Below are 9,583 nucleotides of genomic sequence, written 5' to 3'. Positions count from 1 at the left end.
TAATAGTTTTCAATGTAACCGATCTTATACAATTTATCATTAGTGTACAAAATTGTATTTATGACTTTATATTGAAATGCCTTTAGGTAAGGCTCGCAAGTGACAGTACGTGGAAGATGATAAGACTTTGCAAGTTGATCTTTGGTAATGATGATGCAGTTTTATTCACAAAGACTACGTTTCTGTATTGAAAATATTTTCCGTCTGCCGTCGTAGAGGGTGACATAGATGGAGAGGGATTGTAACTTGAATAAACAGGGCAACATTTTAAGTGAAGTTCTCGTGCTCAAACTTGTCAACCAATGAACTTTTTTTTTTTATATAAGAACCTTTTCTATAAGAACGTTCACTGAGATCAACCAAAATCTTAAGAACATAATTATTAAGAACATACCCAGGCTGAAAGTCAATCAAGAACGTCTTTATTTTGCTCACTTGTTTCTTGTTTTGGTGAGTAACATAAATGACGACAAAAGAAATGTAAAACTGTAGTCTAAAAGGGCAATTATTAACATTCTCGTTCCCATGGCCCTTTTCGCTTCTCTTAGCCGGCGGGGCCTTGGCACGAGAAACGAAAAGGGCTATGGGCAAATATTAAGCACGGTGCCTACTATTGTTGTTGCGCATACTTTCTGCGCATCTCGAGATACATGTACTCGGGTTTCCTATGTGTGGTGTTTACTAATACAGCGATATTTTTGCGTGGTTGAAAACTATGCGGAGAAAGGAGAACTTAGCAAGTGCTCCTGGTATCCAAAAAGGAAATTGGGAGTATTGCATTTTATGCATTTTACAGAGGTACGAAGCTTCAATCTGGAAAAGAATGCCATACATTTCTTTGTATTTTAGAGCTTTTTACAAACATTTTTGATTAATTATTTTTGAAAGATGCGTGGTTAGCCCCAATTTTCTTTTTGGATTTCAATAACATTTGTTACGATCTGCTTTTCCCGCATAGTCATAAACGGCACAAAAATACCTTTGAATTAGTAGGCACCGTCCTTAACTCTAATACATAGAGTTTTCTTGCAAATCAAATGGTTTTCTTATTGCCGTCATGCCACCATGATACAGTGAAGAACATCTCAGGTGTATATAGGTCAAGTTAATATATTACCACACAACTTTAAGAAAAGTTGAGAACGTTTTCGGGTTCAGCTTCAGCCTCTAGAATTAAAGTTCTTACCAAAAAAAGAGTAATTTTTTTCACATTATTTATTACTTTCTGCAGAAATAATGACAACAGGGAATGTTTGTAGTTTTGACCAGAGACGACCACAGATCTTGAAGGCAGCGCGCTTTTGGTTACGAATTTCTAATGCGAGTAGCTTATACCATGACTTAACCATAGATAGTGTCGTCAATCAGACCTACGACAGAAACGAAAAAATGCTAAAAATGTTGAAATTTCACCAGCCTGTCAGCAGGTTGCGAGCCACAATTGCTTGAAAAGAATGGGGCGGGGAAAAGTTCTTTCCCTTTCCCCATTCAGGGTCTTTAAATGACTGAGGAGAAAAGTACTGCCTCTGTAATGACATCTACAAATAATCAGAATCTCTAGTCTCCAGGACAATTTAAGCAGTTGTCTCGGACACCTGAATATTCAAATGACTTCAACGGGAATCGAATTCATGACCACTGCCAACACAGTGCGCCCAACAAATGAACACAGTAAGCCCAACAAATTGACCTGCTCCCAACTGAGTAGCTTCAACGCTCAGTCGGTAGATCATTGCACAGGCATTGCCGCAGAGGGCATGGGTTCGACTCCCCTTGAAGCAGCCTGAATTTTTCAGGTGTCTATAATCTTTATTTAACCACAATTCATCATCAATATACAAACAATTCAAAATTATAAACTAAGTACACACCTTATTCCTAAATGGCCGCCATATTAGTATTCTTTTGTTTCCATGCAAATTGGCCCTTATGGCCTCACTTTCAAATGCAAAATTCAAAAGAATATTTAATCTTGAACAAGGCCATAAGGGCCAATTTGCATGGAAACAAAAGAATACTGAAATGGTGGCCATTTTGGAATAAGGTGTATGGATAAAACTACGGTATCCTACTATAACATCATAAAATAAAAGCTGCTTTCCATGAATGCCGTGTTTAAAATAGTGGCTTAGATGTAATATATCAAAAACGAGAAAGAAGAACGCTATCATATACAGCCTAACCAAGGCTTAAAACAATGATAAGTGGGATATAACAGTAGATGCAACTGGACTTGGGCACGTGGCAGACTGACCGTAGAATGACTTATCCTACCAACGCCCGCAAACTATAAACCTAAATCCCACAAACCACTGCGCACCTAACACGGCTCACCAGGCCTCTGATACGAGCCGGCAAAATAGCAACTTACGCTAATTTACAGTTATCACAAATTGTATTTGTCGTTTAAGAAGAACGACTGAAAAGTTACTATCTACTTCGCATCCAAAAATAACTCATTTTAATTGCTTTTCTTGACATGTGGGTCCGTGATTGAATGGATAAAGGATAGCATGCGCATGATTCCGATTTTTGTCAACATATGGTTTGGCACAACAAATTCCAACAAATAGTATAAAACTATCAACGCTAATTTTTAGGGACTTGCCAAATCACCAGAGGCGTGGAAAAATGGAAAATAGGGGAGACTAACAAGTTTTTAAGCCCCTTGGAATGGGAGGGTCACATGAATTTGCACCCATGCGATCATAACGTTTTCAGATTAAAGTAACACAAATAGTTATTCCATCTGTACGTTGCAAAAGACATCCAAAGTAATTGCATAATAACCAAGATATCACCAAGGTTAAAATTTTGGGAATTTCAATTAGTAAACAATATGAAGATGAGACTGTCAACATTTTTTAAAAAAGATTTACCCCACAATTTTTCAGTTATTATCAAAATAGACGAAAATCGACATCATTTGCCTGTCCTTTACATGATTATTTTTTCTTGCTAAGGAAATCCTGAAATTTTAAGGTGGGGACGTAAGGCTAGATTTAGAGAAAAAAGTCTTTGAAATGTTTAGTTTCCAGTCCCCCTCCAGGCACTTGGTCACTTTTTTTTTAGCATTTTCCCCTAATTTGAATTTATTTGTCAGGTAAAATTACATTTTACCTCAATTGCAGTGACTAACACTTCAGAAAAGATATCCTGTTGCTTTAATTTCACAGATTTCAAAATCTTGATCATTTTCTTCCCAAAACTGTTGTCAGCCACCTTAAAAGTATATTAAAAGTAAGTGAAGGCCAAACCCTTAATTATCAAAAAAGATTTGTCCATGTGGTACCAAGAAGGAATGTCACCATAAGGCAGTCATAATACTGAATTAAAGGGAAAAATGTCTCCACGTAGCACTATTTGAAGGAAAGCCACCACAAGGCAGTCATACGAGAAATGTCAAAATGTCAAAGCTTACACAGCTTTTCTAATAGGCTCTTGTGTATCACTGCAAGACATGCCTTATGATGATGAATCTTTTTTTTTCGATCCCCATGATTTGCATTCTCAAAGTTCGTGGGTATAGTGGACTTATTTTTCCATTCACAGGCTCCTAACTGAAACACTTCCACTGATAACTCTCTTGAAGATGAATGTGTGTCTTTGAAGCCACCAACCACATAAAGGGCTTCCTGAATGCATACCATGTTTGCAGATTGACGACACACCTTGAGGCTACTAATGACTTGCCATTCATTAGTTGATGGGTCATACACCTCACAAGACTTCAGTACTGTATGATGTCTCTCAATTTTCTTCATGCCACCTGCTATGTAGATCTTGCCATTCATGGCTGCTCCAAAAGCATCATATCTTGCCTCATTCATAGCTGCAACCTCCTCCCATGTGGCCAACATAGGATCAAACCTTTCCACTGTCTGAGATGTCTGAAGCAAAGGCAAACTACTTCCTCCAACTAAGTAAAGGTGTCTTTTATCACTGACTAAACAAGCTCCATAGCGAACAGTTGGTGGATCAGCCACAGCCTCACAAACATTGTCATCAAGCTTATAGAGAAAAACGGCACCATCAAATGAATCTAATGCATAGATGTAACCAGCTAGAACTGATAAACAGGTAAAATTGTCATTTTCATGTCTTCGTTCAACTGTCCCCCAGCAATTAGTGGAAAAAAGAAAGTATTCTATTACATGAGATTCTCCCGGTCCAACACGCTGTCCCCCAAAAATGCAAACTTTATCTCTGTATTGAACAACAGCATGATCTTGATGTTCAAATAACATGTCTGGCAACAGATACCAAATGTCATCCTGGGGTGCATAGCATAAGGCTGTTCTGCCACCACAAACAAAAATCACATCTGCATACCTCTCCTTGAAGCACTTCCTGGGTGGCTTGGCAGCATCTTCACAGAAGGGATCAAAAATGCAATCCATGGATCTCAACACAAAATTCAAACTTGCATTACTTGTTGCTACCAGTTCTTCATTGACTAACTCGTTGAGAAGAAAGTCGCGAGACATGGATTTCAGGCGGACTTGTCTCAACAATTCAGCAAAGTTGCTTTCTCGTTCACTCTTCTTGTGAGACACCCACTTTACTATTCCCTTAAAAATTTCTTCCTCGGAACCAACGGTGACATGATCACTGGAAACCCATTTCATGACTTGTTCAATATCGAGCTTCAGGAAGTCTTCTGTTTCCATGACTGAACTGAAATTCGAGTTAATAAACTCGCAGGACTCATGCATTAATTCCAAACACTGATATTTGTCGGCAAAGTCATAATTGAAAATGCAGTTTTGAAGTGTAATGTTTGTTTCCAAAACATCACAAGCCAAATTTTTCATACCTGGTAAAAGAAGATAATCTGCTGCTGCGACTAAGTCGTGGGCGTTCTCCTTGGTGACTGCAACATTACCAGTGTAAATGTATTTAAGAACTTCTTCCATGACTGACCCCGTTGCTTCTTCAAGTTCTATTCTGATGAACTGTTCCTTTCCCTCTCTCATGTCACTGACCAAAAGTGAAAGAAAAAACGGGCTTGCTGCTGCTAACACAAGTCTGTGAGCTTTAAACTCTTTGTCTTTTACTGACACTGTTACATCGTAGAAACTCTCTTTTCTTCTCAGGGCATCGAGACGATAGATAAGTTTCTGACAGTATTTAGATGGATCTGATTGCATTGGCTGCGAAAGGTCCGCCATATTGGAATTCGACGCGGAAGTTTTCAAATCTTTGATTTCCAATGCAACTGCTTGTACGTATTCTTCCTTGCCGATACTCGCAGGACTTTGCGACATGATATTGCGTTGGTTAAGAAATAAAAAAAGTTAACACTGGTTCATTAAGAGAGGAAATTACAGAACCTCTGATCATTAAGGTATCACCAGCCTCAAACCCAGTCTCTCTCCCCTCTCTATGTCACCGGTAGAGTCATGTGGGATTAAACTTCTTCAATTTTCAACCACCTGACCCGCGACCTAATAATTACCATTAGTGACATTACCTTGTTGCTTTCATTTCGATTCGTCCATATAATGTTGATCGATGAAATTGAGTTCAATTTAGCTGAGATTTAATTAATTAATAGTCAATTTAAAAAAACTTCCAGCTAACGAGAGCAAGCTTATAAAGCTACTCATGGTGACCATGCGATCAAAAGAATAAAAGAAGTCTTACAAAAATTATATCTGATCTTCTTTGGTAAACTAAAGGAACGAAATCGAGGAAAGAATGCAAGAAAAAAAACCAACAATATGAGGTATTCTGGATAGTCAGCAAACCACCTACTTATCCCCAGTCAACAAGATGTATCTTAAGTCAAAAAGAACATGGCATGAAATCACGTGTTAGACTCGACGAATGCCAGTTTTGCGTGCGTAGGAAATACGGGAGAGCTATACTGGTGTTTGATGAGTACGATGAAATGTCAACTAAAGCTATGACGCAGCAGAGGCTCCCATCAGGGAAGGTTGCTGCACCTGTCACCTTTACAGAAATCATGTCTAACGATGAAGAAGGATGACTATCTCTCGAATCCCATAAACAACGCTTTCTGTTAATGCTAAGCGAGGCTCTGACGAAGGGCTAACGCTCGAAACGTCAGCTTTTAGAATCCCTCTTCGGTGGTCAATTTACATTATCAACTCCGTTGATAAAACCAAATTTTTGTCTCCAGAATGTAGGATGCGTAACACACCTCGCAAATGGTGACGCCGACCTCCTTGTAGTCAAAACCGCCGAGTCTGCCTGAAAGAATACCACAGTTCTAGTTGGGGATGACACAGATTTATATTTGCCAGTCCTTGTGTGTTATCATGCTTCCGAAGGTGGGTGTGACCTCTATTTTAGACAAGAGACAAAGGCAAACTCGAGAAGTGCGCGCGTCTGGCATATGAAGAAAGTCAAAAAACAGCTGGGTAAGGAAGTTTGCAGAAATTTCCTTTTTCTTCAAACAGTCACCGGATGCAACAAAACATCGCGCCTCTATGGAGTTGGAAAGACAACAGCCCTGAAGAAACTTGAGAATGTACCTTACTTCAAAGAGCACGCTAACGTCGGTCTTCACCTGTCATTTTGCTGTTTCTGGCGTTGTCACTGCAGGTGAAAAGGCACTGGTATCACTTTTCGGTAGTAAACCAGTGGTAGGTCTTAACTCTATCAGATATCAGCGTTACTTCGAAAAACTTGCAACCAAGACGTCTCATATCGAGCCACAGAATCTTCCCCTAAAAGCAGCAGCGGCCCTCAGACCCCCTAGCTAACTTGCGCCTTCAGCGCTTGCAAGGCACCTTGCGGCACCAAAAAATGTCACCTCCGGTGCTTTCAGAAATATGTTTGCTACTTTACAAAACTGTGAAAAACCCTGGGCTTGTCGCTTATACCCAACTTCGTTCCCAGGGCTTTTCTCTGTCCCCTCCTCGGCGGAGAAAATCCCTGGGAACGAGGTTGGCTTATACTCGATTCGCTGCCTTTAATAAGAATCCGTTCTCAATAGGACATTTGCATGATAACACCATATGACTACAAGTACCAGAATCCTGCAGGTTTCGCTTGTTTCATGTTAATTAGAGCTATTGTTTTTTTTACCCCACTGGGAATACAAAATTTAAATATGAAAAGAAAAACAAACTGAATTGTGGTAGTTGTAGTCAAATGACGCCATCGTGAAAATTGACTATAGGCAGCGAAAGCAGGAGCGCATATTCTCCCGATGAGAAACGTCTGCAAGTCATGAAACAGGTGCAGTAGTAAAGCACTTTGCTTTGTGTCTATTATTGCGTATGTACAGAAGGTCGTAACGTTGAAGCGTTTTAATGCTGGTTCAGAGGTGGGTTTTTTTGTTTTTTTTTTGTGTTGTTGTTTAAAAATGTCCTTATTTGGATGTGATGTAACGCAGCTCGTGCATTTTCCCGTGCGTGCAGCATGGATCTCGCTATAGTCCATATTTGGGCAAGTTACACGCATCAAGGTGATGTGCTTCTGGTATGTATTGATAGAACTTTTGAGCATTTTAGCAAAGCCATAAGGGCATAATAGAAAGATTTTAAACTTAAGTATTAGCATAATAACAAAAAATAAAATAATAACGTGCCAAAGCCTAATTAGGATATGACATCACATGACATTAAATAGCATGACATGACTTGACATGACATGACATGGCATGACATCACATGACAGCTGTCATTAGCATAATAGCAAAAAATTAAAGAATGTGCCAAAGCCTAGATAGGACATTATAATACATGAAAATATATAGCATGACATGACATGGCATGACATCACGTGACGTAATATGAAATGACATGATTTTTGATACATGTTATAGATTAACACATGTAGATGATGTGAGAATCCTGGTGTGACGAAAAGAGATATCCGATCCCGTTATCGTGTTACCTTAAAGGCTCTGTTGTTGGTGACGCAAATTTCTTTACCATTATAGCCAACAGACAGCTGTCATTGTTTTCATCTTCAAAACGTCGCTTTTAAGGAAGATGCCTACTATTGTTATTGCGCATACGTTCTGCGCATCTCGAGATCCTTGGATTTCCTCTCGGTGATGCTTACTAACACTGGGATAGTTTTGCGCGGTTTAAAACTATCCGGAAAAAGTACATCTTAGTAAGTACTCTTGGTATCCAAAAAGAAAATTGGGGGTAACCATGCATTTTTCAGAGATAATGAAGCTTCAATTTGAGAAAGAACGCCATACATTGTTTTGTAATTTAAAGCTTTTTACAAATATTGTTCTTGAATTATCTTTGAAAAATGCGTGGTTGCCCCCAATTTTCTTTTTGGATTTCAATAACACTTGTTAAGATCTACATTTCCTGCATAATCACACAACGGGGCAAAAATATCTTTAATTAGTAGGCACCGTCCTTAAATGCTCCTTAACTCTTAACAAAAAACCATCTGTTACTTCTGAAATTCAACAGAGCTAGTTGAAGCACGCGCTTGGGTTAACTTCAATTTCACATCACAAACTGCTTCGCGTTGCAAAAAGTCCTTCAGATGCGTGCTTTGTGCCTTGCTAACCCAAATCGTGAAGCAAATGAGTGTCTATTTTATTACCTCACAAACATCCAAGGCACGAACATAACAAGTCTATTGTTTTGTTTAGGTTACAACAAAGTGACAATTGCAATTTGTATTAAAACTGTGCCAGTGTCAAATATCAAGTCACTAATTTAAGTCCATGAAGGTGGAATATTCATATTTGCATCTTTTCAGTTCATTATGTAAATTTAGTTGGTCGATCACAAAGGTAGTTAATTAATTAATCGATATGTTTTATTACTTTAATTGTAGGAGGGCCATTATGAAAACTACTGGGTGACCAGTAATCAATATGCTTCACCCTCGTTAAATAAAGTTTCATTATTATTATTATTATTATTATTATTATTATTATTATTATTATTATTATTATTATTATTATTATTATTATTATTACCTCTTATGCCATTGCTGAAGAAAGGGAAAAGTTGAGGCAATCGCGAATTTCGTGAAGCATCTACTCGCGAGTGTGTCCCAAATTAATTATAAACTAAAAATACTAACGAGTCGATTCGAGTAGATAACCTTTTCCATATTGTTCAGTGCTCGTGGGAGGATTTGCATTGTTTCTTTTGTCTCCCGGCGCTTAATGGTGGCGTTTATGTTCTGTTTGCGTAAAACATCAAAATGATTTTCTTCGAGCATTTACTGCAGGAACGTTTTAATATTATTGAAATCAGGGTCCAATTGTTCAAACGATGGATAGAGCTACTCGCCGGATAAATCACTATCCAGTGGATAAGTAATAGCGGAACCAATTGCGCTATCCAATAGATAGTGATTTATCCCGTGGATAGCGTTATCCACCTTTTCAACAACTGGGCCCAGGTCTGGATACCCATCGTGCCATGAATTCAATGCAGAATAAGCGATTGTAAATCAGTAAAACCAGGTATCATTTAACTTTCTTCATGTAATCACAATGGGAAAACCGATGAAGTTTTTCAAGTTCTTATGGACTCGTTCTTGCTTTGTCATTTATTCATATACAGCGCGTTGGCTAGTTCCAGTCCAATCCAGAGAATACGAATATGGTGTATTTCACCAGCCT

General features: G+C 38.6%; 2 protein-coding genes across 2 annotated transcripts in view; both read right to left on the bottom strand.

Annotated features, from left to right (window-relative positions):
- The window catches only part of LOC137979622 (uncharacterized), a 264,679-nt gene extending 255,510 nt beyond the window's left edge, over positions 1-9,169 (bottom strand). The window contains exon 1 of the mRNA XM_068826933.1: positions 9,158-9,169. The gene's annotated coding sequence lies outside the window, so the exon portion shown is untranslated. The remainder of the gene's footprint in view (positions 1-9,157) is intronic.
- On the bottom strand, positions 2,532-5,346 carry LOC137979465 (kelch-like protein 3). Its single transcript, XM_068826715.1, has one exon. It carries the CDS (start codon positions 5,265-5,267, stop codon positions 3,411-3,413), a length of 1,857 nt encoding a protein of 618 aa, XP_068682816.1. The 5' UTR covers positions 5,268-5,346; the 3' UTR covers positions 2,532-3,410.
- Positions 9,170-9,583: the final 414 nt, after the last annotated feature.

The sequence above is a fragment of the Montipora foliosa genome, chromosome 12, assembly GCF_036669935.1.
Source record: "Montipora foliosa isolate CH-2021 chromosome 12, ASM3666993v2, whole genome shotgun sequence".
Taxonomy (NCBI): domain Eukaryota; kingdom Metazoa; phylum Cnidaria; class Anthozoa; order Scleractinia; family Acroporidae; genus Montipora; species Montipora foliosa.
Note: the sequence above shows the minus strand (reverse complement) of the source record. Positions and strands in the feature narration are given on the sequence as shown.

Excerpts from the sequence above, each read along its gene's own strand:
- LOC137979465 (XM_068826715.1), bottom strand. The coding sequence starts at position 5,267 with ATGTCGCAAAGTCCTGCGAGTATCGGCAAGGAAGAATACGTACAAGCA.